General features: G+C 39.4%; 1 protein-coding gene across 7 annotated transcripts in view; it reads right to left on the reverse strand.

Moving 5' to 3' along the window:
* SMOC2 (SPARC related modular calcium binding 2) overlaps positions 1-16672 on the reverse strand; it is a 146336-nt gene that overhangs the window by 91711 nt on the left and 37953 nt on the right. For all 7 annotated transcript variants that reach the window (XM_064509307.1, XM_064509304.1, XM_064509306.1 and 4 more), the window contains exon 2: positions 9764-9935. In XM_064509307.1, the coding sequence (XP_064365377.1) occupies positions 9764-9935 (172 nt within the window). The remainder of the gene's footprint in view (positions 1-9763; positions 9936-16672) is intronic.

Consider the following 16672-nt stretch of genomic DNA (forward strand, 5'->3'; position numbering starts at 1 on the left):
CAAACACACCGAGCATACTTAAAATGTTATGCACCCCCCATTTAGTACCTACGAGCAAGCACAATCAGAGGCTACTTATCCTGCTGCTAGGCCTGACATAAATTATGTTCTATTGGATTCATTTTGTTCATCAAGATGTTGAATATTTTATTTCTTAAATTAATGCTCCTTCCAACAATAGCTTGATACAAAACAGTCAATTAAGGAAGGCTCTGACACAAAACACACAGAGGTTGGAGTCTGACAGGACTTTTATCAGGTTTGCCAACACTACACTTCAGAAACATGCAGAATCAACCTACAGCTGAAACTTCAGTGTCCACAGTGAAAAAGTATGTCTGCAAGAGGAGGAAAATGATCCTAGCTAAAAATTTTTTTTAATTAAAATCTGCCCCATAATCAGTTTTTCCCAGGAAAAGGCCCATTTTCAAAATTATTCTTATACCACTTCTCAGTATGTCCTCTTTTTAATTTTTATTATTTCCCCAAAGAATTTTAAAAACTTGCATCCCTCTTTTTTCCTGTTTCCTCAGAAAAGATGAGAAAAAAAAAAAGGGAGAGGTGAAGAGGACAAGTGAAAACTGTTCTGTTTTCAAGGCTCGCACCCTGCTCACAGACAAACCTAAGCTTGTGGGCAGCCTCCATAGGAATACAGTGTTAGGTGTACACTTAGAGACCACTTCCAGCATTTATAGCCCAGTTCTTTAGCTAAGCGACAACAGAAGCCTTTCCCCAAAGAATGCTCAGGTTCCTGCATTATGGGACCACAGCTAATATATGAGCCCAAAATTCAAGTCCTAAGACAACTACAGACCAGTGGTGTGCTCCTTCGTCTCCACAAAGGGAATATTGCACCAGTATATTTATCCAAGGAGGGAAAGGAACCTTAATTACTAACTGCAACATGTGCGTCATTCAGTCATTAATTCATTCTACTAATAATTCAAATGTGTGAAACTTCTCACTACTGGTATAAGCCCCATTTTTAATGAAATGGAAATGCTGGATGTTTCTCTCTTTTAAGGAAAGCAAATAATAAATAGTAAAATACCTCTTTATGGGAAATTCCACTCATATTTTGATGTGCTTCAGTTCTTTATGTGAATCCTGAGAATGAAGATAGTACCTTTTGTTATGTCTATGATAGCCCATAAAAGAATGGCATTTTTAAACAGGCAGGTTCTTTAAGATACCATAAATGAGTTAAGCTAAACATGAGCTATCTAGGGTTTCCCATAGAGAAAGGGGATCTGCTGAGTTACAGAATAACAATACTACTGCTGTGTGTGATGGCTATCATTGGTGTGTTCATGAAGCAACAAGGCCCAGCTGGGGCCACCTCTGCAAAGCCTGAATACATACTCTGAGTGCCAGCCAGAATATGTATTTTTACTGCTAGTTCAATGGATACTGCAAATCCAGGTTGCTGCTACATGATGACAGTGAAATAAGGAAATGTAATGCAAGTTGGTGGTTACACTTCTATAGTGAGAACGATTTACATCAAATATCCAGCCATTACAGATGTCTTCTTTCAGTGAAGGACTAGTAGAGAAGACAAGAACGGTATGGCCAAAAAATCCAAACACCTCATCTGGGATGCTCCAAGCACTCCAGGTTAGGGCACAGATACACTGTCAGGACTGTACATGTTAACTTGCTTTTCTATTGATCACAAAGACAGGATGCCAAATATTATTACTAACCCACTTAATGCATTCAGAATATTAATCTCCAGTGCCTCAATTATGGGCCAGTTACATGCAATTAAAAATGAACTGAGAAAGGGAACAAATATTTTTATTTTTATTTAAAGAAAAAAAAGAGAAAAAGAAGACACAAGAAAAAAAAGACATTTCAAGTGCATTATCCTTCAGTGCTTGCTGAACCCTTTTATGGCAAACTTTAGCTAAAGCCAATAGGAGTTCCTCTCAGCTAACTCGAAGAGGGACATCTCCATGGGAGATGAAGGCTTTGTTGCTCAAGCGAAACATTCCCAGTAGCCACAATCGGAATGCCACAGATATTCATAATTCACAGATCTTGCATGTGCTATTCAGCTTCCTCCTTACAAGTTGCCTAAATCTTAGCAAACATTCATAGAAAGAGCTTAAATGCTTACAGAAAGTTCAAATGACCCCAGATGAACTAAATTGCTGCTTGTTCTAACTCACCTCACACCACCAGCAAAACTGTGAAATGAGCTGCTGTGGGAAGCTAGTCATTGTTCTCTCGTCAGTCCATGGGAGAGAAGAAACTTGTGTTTCCCCCACTAGACACTCCTGTTATAAGTATTGCTTTCTTTGAACAAGATGCCATCAGCTAGCAGATTTGGTAGACTTCAGATCTGAAGATGCTGAAGTGGGAAATGAAGAGATGTCCATCAGGAACTGAGATGTTCAATCCACATTCAAAGTTTCTGTACTCTGAAGAATTCTATTGTTCCTGTAGAAAATCTACCACTAAGCTAGCTAGGACTAAAGCTTGTTGTCATGTCAAAGAATGGGAAAAAGGCACAGTTGCATAAAAGAAACTTTCAACCCTACTCACCTCTAGCCAGCATCATAATTTCAGTTTTAAAAGTTAATACATGTTATTTACTGTCACAGGAAACTGCTTAAAAAGCCTAAAACTATTTGAAAACTGCTACAGGAAAAATAAAAGTTCACATTTTCCAAGTTCATGGGAAAAGCCTTGTTCAGTAGTGGGGGATGAGCGGGGCAGCAATCCTGATTAAAAAATTCCATCAATTATAACAGAGGGGAAACTGATAGGTGTCTCCAGAAATGACTTCAAGTGTTCTCGTATTTTTCTGATGTGTGTAATAAAAAATTCTCATGACGTAATACAGAATTTGAATATTCTATGTACAGTATCATCCTATAGTGATGAGACTAAATTTTACAGGGTAGTTCTAAACACTTACAGAAAAAAAGCAGACTTTTTCATAAGGGATGTTTAAAATGGTTCATGAAAAAAAAAAAAAAACCCTGCTTCAGATACTCTTATATATCACAATTTAGGACAGACATTCGCCCTTACATTGGTCAGACAAAGTAATGCAAACTACAAAGAAGGAGGTCCTCAATCAGCGAAGCACATACTAAACACATGCTTAGGTTTGAGCACATGCAGAAGTACTGAGACTATACCACTGCTTACAGTCAGGTTATACTAGCTACTCTGTGGCTAACGGGCATTTTTTCTCTGTGTCAGTCCCTAAACATCTGACATATTTACCCAATTCTTCCTCTGATGAAACCCCCAATGCAGTTGATGATCTGAACTGCAAAGATTACATTTAGGAAAAATTCATCAAAGCCAGTTTGCCTTAAAAGCTGAAAATGTTTGCATTATAAAAGCATCTTTCATCCAAGGTGCTCTGAAGTTTCACAAAGCCATATAATAACTTCTTCCATGCTGGTAAGAGACATGGCAAAGATAAGTTTTGTGCTATCCTACTCACAGCTGAGAACCAGTTTCTGAAGCCTGACTACTCACGACCCCCATTCTCTCAAATGGATAGTACTTCTTTCTTTACAGGAAAACAGGAACTAAACAAGGCACAGCCTCAAAAGGCCACTCAAAGTCTAGCTGCAGCATAGCACATACTTGGGCACCATCTAAAAACTCACATAGCCTGGAAGACTGCAAGCAGGGCACTAGTGTCTAACCTCAGGCTTTTGGGGGGACTTACTAGTTCCCAGAAAGCCAGCCTAAAAATGATATTGAATGAAAAGAGTGATTAGAGAGATGAGTCCTCCTTAAACAGTGTGAAAACAAGTCAAAACTTGAACTTACAATATCCATGCCATGAGTCCCTTAAACAGAAGGAAAGCATAATTCCGCTTTATCATTAATATAATATTCATTTATTATGGGACTTGTCTGGTGGTGTATTTTTTTCCAATTTAAAAGATAAACCTGAAGAAGAGCAATGCTGGGTCAGGCAGAATAATACAAACCTAGTCTGGACAAGCATGTAGACAAGCTAATCTAAGTTCCTTCTCCTACTTTCATGACAATCCAGCTCTGGGGAATTTTTCATGCCATGACAACCTCTCCTACACACAGGAAACTGACAGAAGGTACTGGCAATAGCAGCATATCCAGCATGTCTCCTGGGCCCCATTGCCTTCCTCCTCACAGAGCTGAGAAGCAGATTTTTCTGCAAAGGCTACAAGGGGTCTAAAGAGGATGCCTCTCCCATTTCTGTTGAGCAAGCTGATTTTAGCTTTTATTACGTGCATTTCAGTCTCCATACAGCAGCCTTTTGGAGTAAGCTATGCCATGTTCCAAATCATGTAAAATTTCCATTAACTGTAAGACTGTAGCTATTGGCCCTACAGGAGACTGCAGTGCTGGGCAACAGCCCCTACTCATAATGGGCCACTACATAGTTCAGGGCTGTAAATTAAAGGGTTTTGTTCCTTTTGCTTTTTATAAACAATTAACAACAGTTTCTCTCTCTCTTTTTTGGGGGGTGAGGGGTAATATGGTATTTCTGCATGGGTTTTTTTGAGACTATTTTCAAGAACAAGAAACTTCAATTTATACTTTTCACATGCACTGATAGAGAGTATCAAAGGCTCTGTTTTTTAAGTTATGAAGCCTTCCAGTGTAACATGCAGAGCTCTCCAGTCCCATCCTCACCAGCTGTAGCAAATGGAGCAAGGCCAAGTGATAAAGGACTCATGGTCAAGGTTGTATTAGTCATAGGAACAGATTTACCCTGACATGTATCAAGAAAGTCCTGTAAGAATAGAAAGGTTTAGCTCTCAGGATTTCATTTTGCCCAGTTCTTTGTAAGTATTTATGCATCAAACTCACTCCACTTGCATGTGAGGATTGGGGCCATAGTGCTCTGGCTCTCTATACTCCTAAACTAAATGTATCAAGGAATATTTCTAGATCCTGAAGAGCTTTACACAGAACAGTCCATGGCTGTGCTGCTGAACTGCTTTACATCCCTAAAGAAAGTGGCTGTGTCTAAGCTGTCTCCTGGGAACAGTCCCAGGAGCACACTAACTCCTGAGCCATGTGCACACAGCACTTGAGAATGTGCTAGCTGGCCCACGCCCACAGTTCAGCAGGAACCACTCTACTAGCTTACTTACTTAGTCACATCATGTCCTGGCAATGTTTAATATACCAGGGAGACATTGCCTATCTGTCCTTCTGCCCTGTCTAAAAGCAGTGATATTTCCTTCTTGCTTCTTGTATATTTTGTTTCTTTGGCTAGGCAGGGTCAGCTTTACTGTGAAGTATATGTGTATGCACGGGACGTGTGTGCATGTGTGCAGCGGATTCCAGTCATAGAAGATACTTTAACAGTCCCCCTAACACAAATAATACTTTTCAATTGTCAAAATATATTTATTTATTAGACTCAAAATCTTACTGCACAGTAAATGTCTGTCTCTAGTAAGTGGCAAACCTCCAGAAGTTCAGAGTTTCAATTTTGTCTGGAAAATCATCGAAAAATGTGGATATTCATCAATAGTTTATGCAAACTATTTGAACCCTTTGAAACTGCAAAAATAGGCTGGAAATTTTATAAGATATGGACTTTTTATAATGTTTCCAACTTTAGCAACTGATTCCAGAACTGCCTGGAAGTGGACTGCAAACAAAAGAAACGTAATAAAAATATATATAAAAAAACAAACAAATAATATCAAAACAGTCTATTGTGATGCTTTTGTCAAAAGTGAGCTGTTTTTCAGGATTGAGGGGAAAGTTCAGGGCTTATTCATTTTCAGGTTTGTTCATTCTTTCTATACTTTAGAAAGACATAAATATGAAAAAACACACCAAGCTATTTTAATCTCTGCTACAGCCATCTGGAACTAGATGGACAGGAGTGAGAGAAAAGAAGAAGGAATAAAGTTCATCAATGTATTCTACTGTTTTGCTTTGAAATCCAGGCCCTGAAATTTTTTCCTTTGCAGTGCTAAAGCATTACCTCAGACAACCACTTTTGCTATGAATGAAACTTGAATTAAAGAGTGTAATGGAGAAAGAAAACAAGACAACTTTAAAGCAATCCAGCCCTTTGTAATTTAGCATTTAAGTAATCAAAAACAAATAGATCAGACAAATGTTGAGAATAAGTAAGGAGGTTAAAGGATTTCAATCCAGATTTGGCTTTTGCAAGAAAAAGAAAGCAGACATCAATCTGATGGTGGTTCAAACTTTCTCATGGATGTAAAAAAGAAATCCCAGTTCTGAATGTATAAACAAGAAATGATGGACTCAAAATCATTCCTAAAGACTGTGGGTCATAAATTGTCAAGGTGTTTAGATCTCTAACAGATTCACTGAACTGAACAAAAAGCCGCTCACAATGTTTTCAAATTAAATAAAATGGTTCCTTGAAGTATCTCACTTTCGGACAAGTGCAGGGCGGGGGGCCAAGAGGGATTTTCTTCCTGTGAGAAGAAGAGAGGAGGAGACAGATTCAGACTTCAGACTGCTCTATTTGATTCAGGGTGATCTTGGATTTCAGACAGAAATTTAAAGCTGTGAATCCTATACTTGGGGGTCAGAGATGACCTCATCTCTTTTTCTGTTCATAACTTGCACATCTACACGCACACATTCATTTCACTTCTTGTATTAACAACCTCAGAATTTGATCCAAAAAATCATGTTTTAGTGCATTACTGGTTGTTGGCTTTAGGGGGAGTGATTAAAAACTTCTAAAAGGATTTATTTTCATCCCAACATGGAATGAAAACAAATTCTGAAACCTTGAATGTTGTCCTGAAATGGAACTGTCATCTTCTGGTTAACCCTGCTAAAACAACCTTCTGCTTTTTGCAGAATGCAAACCTGCAGTAATAAATTTCACCACTCAAAGGCAACTGCCTAAAAAGGGTCTTAATCTGAGGACTTCCTCAGCTGCTTCTGGATGTTTGATAGGGCTATCAAAGATAGCTCTTGCAATGCTGAAACTGAAACTGCAGCTAGGCCAGTGGATCATCTTTTTCTTCCTTCAGACTTGTTTTCACAGCTTGAAATATTTCTGATGATTGCAGCCATGGGCAGGAATAAAGACATTGGTCACTTCAAACATTTAAGACTGCTTTGATTAAATAATAAATACTACAAAAATGCAAAATGAAAATAGCACTGGTCTCTTGCTGATACTGACCACGTATATTACTGACAGTCATGTGTCTATGATAACCAAGGGAAAAATATTTAAACATTAGAGTGATGTTTGCATTCATTTAAATGAAAGATTAGAAGCACTCAGCTGATGAAGGCATGATATCTGTTTGCTATTAGCAATACTTAAGATGCTGAAGGTGTCTAATTCCAAGTCTACGATTGTAGTGACATGCTAGACATTAATAAATAAACAGCAAATGAGCACTTCTCCAAATTGTAATTGTTGACTGCCTACAGCAAAATTTGCCAGCATTGTCGGACACGCTTTTGGTAGGGCAATTCAAAACATCTGTATTAAAAAAGTCCTTGTAGATGAAACTGTAAAACTCATTCCTGCAAAAAGTGTAAAATGCTCTAAATGTATACAATGAACAAATACAAAGCGTACAATAATTCTCTCTGCTGTCCATGACTGTAACAAAAACTTTGGCTCACGTAGCTTCATTTTGTTATCCTTTTGCATAAGTAAATAGATCCATCAGGTAATACAATGGCTTATTATGAAAGAACTGAGGAATGAGCATAGTGTTTCAGTTAGGAAGAAGATGAGACAGAATGTCTCTTTGAAGCAGTCTTGAAGCTTCAGAGGCTTGCTGGAGCTAATGGAGAGAGATGATGTGGAAAATTGCCTCCTAGAGGTTGAGTCTGTGTGGTCCCTGGAATTTTTCCCCCCTATCTCTCTTTTTGAACAGAGAGAAAGGGAGAGTAAATCTTTATGATCACTGCTACTTTTACATTTTAAAAAAGAAAACCATTGTCTAGGGAATCACCTTGCACTTCAGAAGGGAATTAGCTCACATTTCTCTTAGCATAACTGCATTCTCTAGCACTGGTCTACTCTAAAAGTCAAAAGACTAAACTGTGAATGCTTTCTAAGTATTGGAACTGAAGTGCAAGGGCTGAACATGTTGCACAGTTGTGGATGATGTAGCTAGGAATGGCCTGTGAGGGCTCTAAGCATTAAAAACCATTTCACTGAATTTCAAAATTATATTATTTGAGGGTTTACAAGCTTTCAGATGTACAAAAATTCCTGCAATTTATAACCACAGATTTATGTTGGGGTGGATTACATTTTAAAACAAATCAAAACAACAATAACCAGTTGGATCTCCTTCTGCTAGGTAAATGATTACAGTTAGGAAACACAAGACCGAATTTGACCATCTCTAACTCAGAACACCAAACTGCAGCAGACAAGAAACATCAAACAAGAACCAATTCAGTTCTTCTTTCTGAGATATCGAAAAACAATCCCAGTTGTGTGCCTGAGCCTACAAGGGACTGGTCATTCCCAGTTCTCATTTCATTTACTGGGAGCTTTAGATAACTTACAAGATAACTTACAGAATCAGACCTAACACAGACAGGGCATCAAAGAAAGACCTTGTTCCTCCAACTTACTGCATGTAACCGCTGCCCTGCACAGATTTCTGCTTATCTCAGCAGTGAATCCATCATGTGTGAAATCTGTTTATAAGCCCAGAAAATACAGCACGATAATCCAAGTGAACTTAAAGTTCACTGATCCTCAGGAAGCCATTTTGCTCACAGGAACATCACACTCATCTAGCTACTAAGCTTGCTGAGGCAATTCATACAAAACTAGCACAAGTGTTTTTGCACAGTGCTGTGTGCTTGCCCCATGCACACACTGCAGGTGAAGAAACAGCCATACAGGGACCGTAGATGAGATTTTCCACAGGACACAGTCCAAAATTAAGAATTTTTTTTTTATCTTGAGAGGTGGACCAAACTGACACCTGCCTGAGGATGCTTATATACTGCAATTCGTTTTTTTGGATTAGGGATGGTCATACGCAGTCACCTCTTCTCTATTTGTAGCTCTTTAGTAGGAAAAAGCTTCTGATTGGTAACTCTGTGTTGATTAAACCAATCCCTCACAGAAGCATAGAAATGACTTATGGAAAAAAATTTCATTGCTTTCAATTGCAGCTTTTGCTCTTAAATTACTTCAACATTTTTTGAAATGCTGACCCCACAAGTAGCCAATTTGGACTCTTAGAATTACAAGATTATGGGCAGAGACACTGGAATATATCTCACAACACCGATTTTTCTCATTGAACAGGTAAAAGTGAATCCACTACCAAAATAAAAAAGAAGTATAGCAGGCTCAGTGATAAAGAAATGCTTTTTATTTGTGGAAATGGTTAATTCCTCCTTCAAGAAAATGAATTATAGAATATTTCTGTGCATTAACCACCAAAACACTGACACAAAGATATCAGCCTCGAGAGTTACTCTGAGCCTGCCAAAGAAACGGTCCTTCAGAACAAGGACCTAACCTTACAATTTGCTTAAGAGTGACTTATTATCGTGTAACTGGGTGGGGGAGTCTTCTTTTTTTTGAAGGAAAAAGATTAATTTATCTTATTTAGCATTTAGCATTTATTTACTCATGTAGCATCTTATTATAGAATTAACAGCAGGGATTTCAATCTACTTGCTTCTACAATAACTCTTAAAGTACAGCATGGCTAGCTGTCATTTTCAAAAGCTATTTAAAGTCTATTATCTTTCATTATGATCAGGAGAAGCTACTGGAAAGTTCTGACTTGCTCACCTTTGCAGTTGCCCCGGTAAGCAATTTCCAGCTGAGGGTCTTTGCATTTTGCTCGTTGAAATTCACACCGGGACAGAAAAGTTCTTCCATCAGATGCACAGAGAGACTTCTGGGGGGACCCTGCACAGTCCAGGCTGCATTCTCTGTCTTTGTCTTGGTCCACTCTCAAAAACTAGAAAAAATAATATAAAAATGATGCTGTAGGAATTCTATTCCCAAGTAAAAATTGCTGCCTGATCACCACCCCAAGTGGTACTTATACACATATATGTATGATCCAAAATTGAAAAGAAAGCTCTGTCTTTTTAGCCTATTCAAATAATAGCCAATTCAGCATATCTGGAGTTGTTCAGCTGCTGCTATGAAATGGTAGTAATTATAATATTTCCATCGCATATAAGTCTAGATAAAGCATATAATAAATCTAGTAGGTAGGAAATCTCTGAAATCCTCCAACCATTACGAAGCTGAAAACACTGGCTCAGAGTCTTTAGAGCAAAAACAGAAATAGCATAAACATTCTCCACAATAAAAATGAGAGAGCGATGGAAATTTGTCTATTTTATTAGCCACGGGTGAATTAGCCTACAATAGCAAGCTAGAAGTTTAAGATCCAAATCAGATTTCCAACATCAGTACTCATCCAAAATAATATCCATAATATTCCCAATGGCTTCAAGATGCCAAGATGCCTGAAGAGAGGAGGTGCAGGGCAGCAGAACTGATACCAACACTACAGATTTAAAAGCACTACGTGGAACAGGAAACAGATCATTTATTCTTACAATATATATATTCAAAATCTAAAGGCTCGTTGATGCAACAGAAATTCTAGAGACATATTATAGAGATGTTTGTACTTCTGCATACCCTGGCCTATAAGAAAAAAATGCCAGGGTTGAAGAGGGAATTGTAAGGGCTTGCAGTTTCTCCAGGGGCCCACGGCACCAAGCCCCAGATCCTCCCCCAAAGCACCTTGCCATGGACCAGTGCAACAGAGGAAACCTGACATACACCCAGGGTTGCAGGCAAAACCATTGTGCCTTGAAGGATTTTACTTAGTTTATCACTGGTCAACACACAAACTTCTGATTGCTTCTTCAGGTACTGAGGACAAAAGAAGCACAATTAAACAATAACTCCCTAGTCACAGCTTTTGGTGTTTTTCCTGCAGGTTACACTCAGTCCCTCAAAATACCACTGGTGAGCTGACGGGCAATGTAGGGGATCAGGTGGTATCCAGGGCAGTTTCAAGCTGCTTCGCATGGTCATGGTCTCCTGCCGCGTGGCTTCTAGCGGGTCATGCCTGGGCCACGGTCCCTCAGGGCTGTCCCTGCCCCAGTGTGGGTCGCCCCAGAGCCATGGTCCCTCAGGGGTTTTTGGAGCCCCCTCACTCCCCCACCGAAAAGTGCATCTCCAGCCCCCAGCTGCTGCCAGTTTCTTCCTTAAACACATCTGAGCAGGGACACCGCGTGTTTACCTCTAACAGGGTAAAGTTTTGGCACATGGTATTTTTTTTCCTCTGCTTTTTACACTGGTTTCAGCCGGCTGGAACCGGCTTTGACCAGCACAGGGCAGTTCGTGGCCTCCTGCCACACAGGGCACCCCCGCACATCCCCTGCTACTGAAATCCTGTCACCGCTGCCCCCGACACCACCTGGTGTCCCACTCCAGCAATTCAGCCTCATCTCCTCCCAGCGAGGGTGAGCGGGCTATAGGGCGACAGAAGTAATTTAGGTCGTTTCTGTTACGGGTTACGCTCCTCTTTCTGAGTCTGCCCCAGCCTCACCAAACGCGGTCTGGCCATCCCCCTGCGCCGAAAACCTAATCAGTCCCGATGCCACCGCATGGTGGCCTGAAACAATGGTAGTATTTTATCTTCTGAGTGCCTGAAAGCGTGGGACTATGAAAGAGGTCAAACTACTGAGTCCTCAGACGAGTATCTCTATCATCTGGCAGATTCTGAGTAAGTGCAATGTTATGCAAAGTATATATATCTACCAGGAGATAATCATTCTGCCAGGCGTTACGAGGCACAAGGAAATGGACCTCAGAAAATGTCTTCATTTGGATGAAACACTAGTTTATTATATCATCATCAGTGCTGCCTCCTTGTCATAAATCCTAGTTACAGAAAAATTTATACTCCAGATTACAAACTGAGGCCACTAGAAGGAAAATTTCAAGCAATAAAAGAGGACAAAGAGTAGTATTTGAGCAGGAAAGAGCAGTATAAGCTAAGAATTTCAGAAAACTGTTTCTATATATAGCTTCCCTACATTTTATTACAAAAAATGCATAGACTCATAAATCCCCTTAATTTTCATACTTAAGCTGTGGTCTAATTGCATTTCCTAGCAATTAATGTGAGGAAATGCAGATGTCTTTATGGAGAGTATGCCTGTAGATGGAGAGAGAATCTCAGAAGTGTCACTTTAAAATAATAGTCGTATGGTTGGAATTTGACCAGAATTTTTAAATTTTAGTGTCACAGTAACAGAAAAAGGAAAGCTTCCTTCTCTTGATGTTTTGTTCAGTTTTTCATTTTTAACAATAAGTAGCTTCAGAAGCAAATTACTCAGTTCACAGGCACACAAATCCCAAACCTTTCATCCTGGAATTTAGCTATAAAGCAGAAGGGGGAAAGAGACATTCCTTCCCCCCCCACCCCCCCACCCCCCCCGCCAATGCTATTTTGCAGATCCTTTTTGCTAAGGGGTATTAATAACTAGATGAGCAGACTAGAAGGGGTGAAAACTGAAGTCACCTCTCTTTACAGGCAACACAAACGACAGTGAAGACAAGCTTCCATGTCTCTGACCAACCTACAACTTATATTGGTCTCCAGGATCTGCGCCAAGGCCCTCGTGTCCTACCAGCTGCCCTGGAGCCCTGGTGGGGTCCTCCAAGCTTCCTTTCTTCCGCACATAGATCAGGCTGTGAGATGGGACAGGCGATGCTGCACCTTGGAAGCATTTGCAGGACTTGAGGTTTAGACCTAGCCAGGGGTAACCCATTCACTGACCCACAGCTCTGTCGAGGCTGTCAGAAGTGGACTTTTCAAGAAAAGATGAACTATGTGGGACTTCTGAGAGAACTGTATCCAATTCCCTGTTCTGCCTCATACTTCCTGTGTGAATTTAATGATGGCAGATCAAATAATCTTCCTCTTACCATTTTGAGATGTAATGATGAGAGTACTACCTTTCTCTATTTATAAGACTACCCCTTCCATCTCTGAAATGGCTAGGCACTTTGCCATCTTTAGTTTACACTCAGCAACATCCCTGCCGGGCAGACAATTATTTTTCAAAAGGATAGGAAGGCTTCATAACCCACGCAAACTCATATTTGAGTCCCACGGTAGATCAGAGAACTGAACCCCAGCCTCAGAAAAAAATCACACAGAGCAACATTTTATCCTCCATCCCTTTTTTCTCTCACATTTTCCTCATCTTTTCTGTTTTGAGTCTTTGCAGGAATTAATAGGAGTGTGCCTGATCACGGTGGACAAATCACAGTAACACAATGGACAGAAAATCCCCTCAACTGTCTGAGGAGTAAAATCCACTCCCTTGAAACAGTGACATTTCACAGATAAAGCTATATTTTCAAGGATATTCACATAACCTGGAAAAGCAGAGGATGAAGAGATCCCCAGGAGACAAAGCCACTTGAATAGATTGTTGGTTAGCCAAACCCCAGTGGAGAATTTGGTTTGTACATTCAAACAGTTTCCACCAGGCTAGTGTAACTGAGGGATCTAACAGCAGGAAATACAAAAAGGCAAGTAACTGACAGAAAAGATAGTGTGTAAGAGAGAGATTAGTAAATGTGCTTATTAAAAAAAGTAAAAAATATGTGATTAACCTTTAGAAAAGAGTCCTTGTCATCTTTACTGCAGCAATATAAGATGATACAAGTGCAAACCAGCATTGCTTACTCACATGTAGACAAAGGAATAGATAAATATGTCAAATCTAACAGAATTGCTGAAATGAGCAAAGGCTATGAGATTTCTAATGAGATTGATTATTTGGCTGAACAGAAACAAGAAGAGTCAGTAATATAGAAAGTGGGATCACATTGATGCACGTTAGAGCTGTCCTTTACTGTGAAAACATGCCTTTCTATTAAAATAGGACTGTTTAGAGAGAAAGAGGGTTATAAACCTGAATCAATGGACCAAAATGTGACTCATCCGGAATACTGGCCCATCTATTTCTAGCTTTAAGTTCATTAAAAAACCCAAATCTTTTATTGTAAAAACATGTGAGGCACTGAAAGACAAATTTAAAGCAGTATTTTTGTTACTTGCTGGTAGCAACTGAGATGAAGCCAGCAAGAGCTGGCCAACCTGAGGTAGAGCTATTTTGAACATCCAGCAAAAACCGGACAACTATTGCTAATCCTTGTTAACAAAAAAAAAAACAATTTTAATACAGAGGTGTTCCTGCCCCTAATAGCATAGAAACCAGCCTAGTCTAGTTTCAGAAAATGGTATTCCACTACAAATTTGGGTTTATGCTACAGATTAACAGGCATGACAACTTAACCAGAGTTGACTTGTTATTTATCTTCTGCTTTCCATTTTAATATCATAAAATATTTTTATGGCCTCCAATTTACTTAAGTCTTTGCAATGTATTATATTTTACAACACCAAATTACCAAGGGGCCTGCTATTCTATCCTAGACAGTGTAGTATACATGTAGTATTTCTTTGGAAAAAAGAATGATAATGAAACTATATCAGAAGACTTTTTGACTATTAAGTATACCTCAGTTAATAAACACAAAAGTCACTATAAACTATTTACTGTCATGTGTTTCAGGCTCCATGGAATTCCAGCATGTTCCTTCACTGTCTCATGCACCAAAGGCTCTTCATACTGGTTGAAATGTGCCCTCCTGTGGCACCAGCAGCCCGGTGATCTTTCATTCTTCTGTTACTGGAGTTTGATAACCATAGAATTATCAGTTTCTGAAATAGCAGATACTTGAAACCTTACTTATATTGGGGAAAAATATTTCTACAGCTACAGTTTCTGCTCTAATCTATCTTTCAGTGTTGTTCTTGTCACTGGTCCCACATCTGGTCTTTAGAAGGTCAGGAGGCTTATTTCCTCAACCACAAGCAGCATGCTCCAGTCCATTAGACAGTTTTTCCAGTACCTCAAGAGCAGGCATTAGATTATTTCTTTACTGTGCTATTAAACCATTTATCAAGATAATATGTCGATAAATTTGTTAATTGCTACAGCATAACATGTATCTTCTCTTTACCTTATACTATGCAGTCTTACGCAAAGATTAAGTTTCATTTCTACTGGGCTACATCCTACCAGCCAAAATATCAATGTAATAAAGCAATAGAGCCAAGACCAATGTTACAGTCTGGGCATGGGGATGAGGGCATTTCTGCCCATAGAAGGGAAAGCTGCTGACAGACAGGTTTAGGCTGAAGCGTAAAGATCAGTTATGGAATCTGGCTCATCATTAAACAGTAATGAGAAATGTTCTGCTCTACATTTCATGATATAGTTAGTGTACAGCTATGGATTGTCTTTAGTTAGAGGTCATTGTCTGATTTTAATCTGAGCAACACATGAACGTTCTCCCAACTATTCTTTTTTGACTTTTTATTTTTTAATTTGGGCCAACTTAACAAAGTGTGCCTACAGTCCTGTAGTAACATCCTTAATACAAACGGGCTGCACATAGAGTGGCACAGCTAAAAATGCTGAACTGATTGTTGTTTTGCCCTAATGTACATTTTCCTACTACAACCAGAGGCCCAGAAACTGCTTCTTTTCTGACTGGGGAGAAAACCTTTATTCTCCTCTACGAGAAGAGGACTGGGAAAAAGAAAGACCTAGATGTTCACGGATTCAGTTTGTCTATCAGAGTTTTTCAATTTTTCTCCAGTTTATAGACTACTTCAATTTCCAGGGGTCATATATACCCTCCGCTGTCAGTAGGTATTTAAAGCTACTAACAGTAAGTTTTTGTTTTCTATTACTTTTTGTGCACTCCTAGGAATTGGTATACATACTTCCCCCTCAGCACACCCTGGCCTGGACCAAGTGAAAACTAGTGCTTCAGAATCTAAAATGAAGCCCAAGGATGCTTGCAAAACAGGAGAAGAGCATTTCATTTTGGGGGGCTGGGGGCATGAAAGGCCTGAAAAATAAGCAGAAGGGAAAATGTGGAAACTAGACATCACTGTTTTTCTTGGAATGGCCTATTGCAGACGATGGCTTTGAAAGGCAATTTCTTTATCCTGCATCTGGTTACTGTAAGATGTTGAATAGAACGTTCTGACTTCCCTGCTGCTGGCATGGGAGGTCCGTGTACAAACTACGGAGCAGTGTGCTCTAAAGTGGCTCTGTGCTTAGGGCTTTGTGCTGTTGAAAAATGTGCTGATTTACAGTGATTTATGTAGCCATGCTGTTTCTGTCTGATAGCTGCCTGAAGGGCAGATGTGGAAATCTCTAAGTTAGGAATATTTTCTTCCCTCTGGGCTGGTCTACAGTGGGAAAATGAGTTAGACAGTGGTAATACATATATGTGTATGTATGTGCATTTATGTGTGTGTGTCTGTATCATACATATACTTCTATACACACTCCATTGTGTACATATACACACACACACACACAGGCTATTTTATATATATATATTCTAAGTGGTATTTAAATGAATATTTCAGACATAGGCAATGATGTTTAAATATCAACATGCTACATTCTACGTTAAAGAGCACTCCAACCAGCTACTTTGTCTCAGTTAACCTGCTTTATTAAAACACTACTTATTTTTCAGGCTTCATTTCTTCATTCTTCTGCTAAGGAATAAAGCATAAGGTACAGTTACAGAACAAACCTTACTCTCATCCTAGGGCCAGTT

This window comes from Dromaius novaehollandiae, chromosome 3 (genome assembly GCF_036370855.1).
Source record: "Dromaius novaehollandiae isolate bDroNov1 chromosome 3, bDroNov1.hap1, whole genome shotgun sequence".
NCBI classification, from domain to species: domain Eukaryota; kingdom Metazoa; phylum Chordata; class Aves; order Casuariiformes; family Dromaiidae; genus Dromaius; species Dromaius novaehollandiae.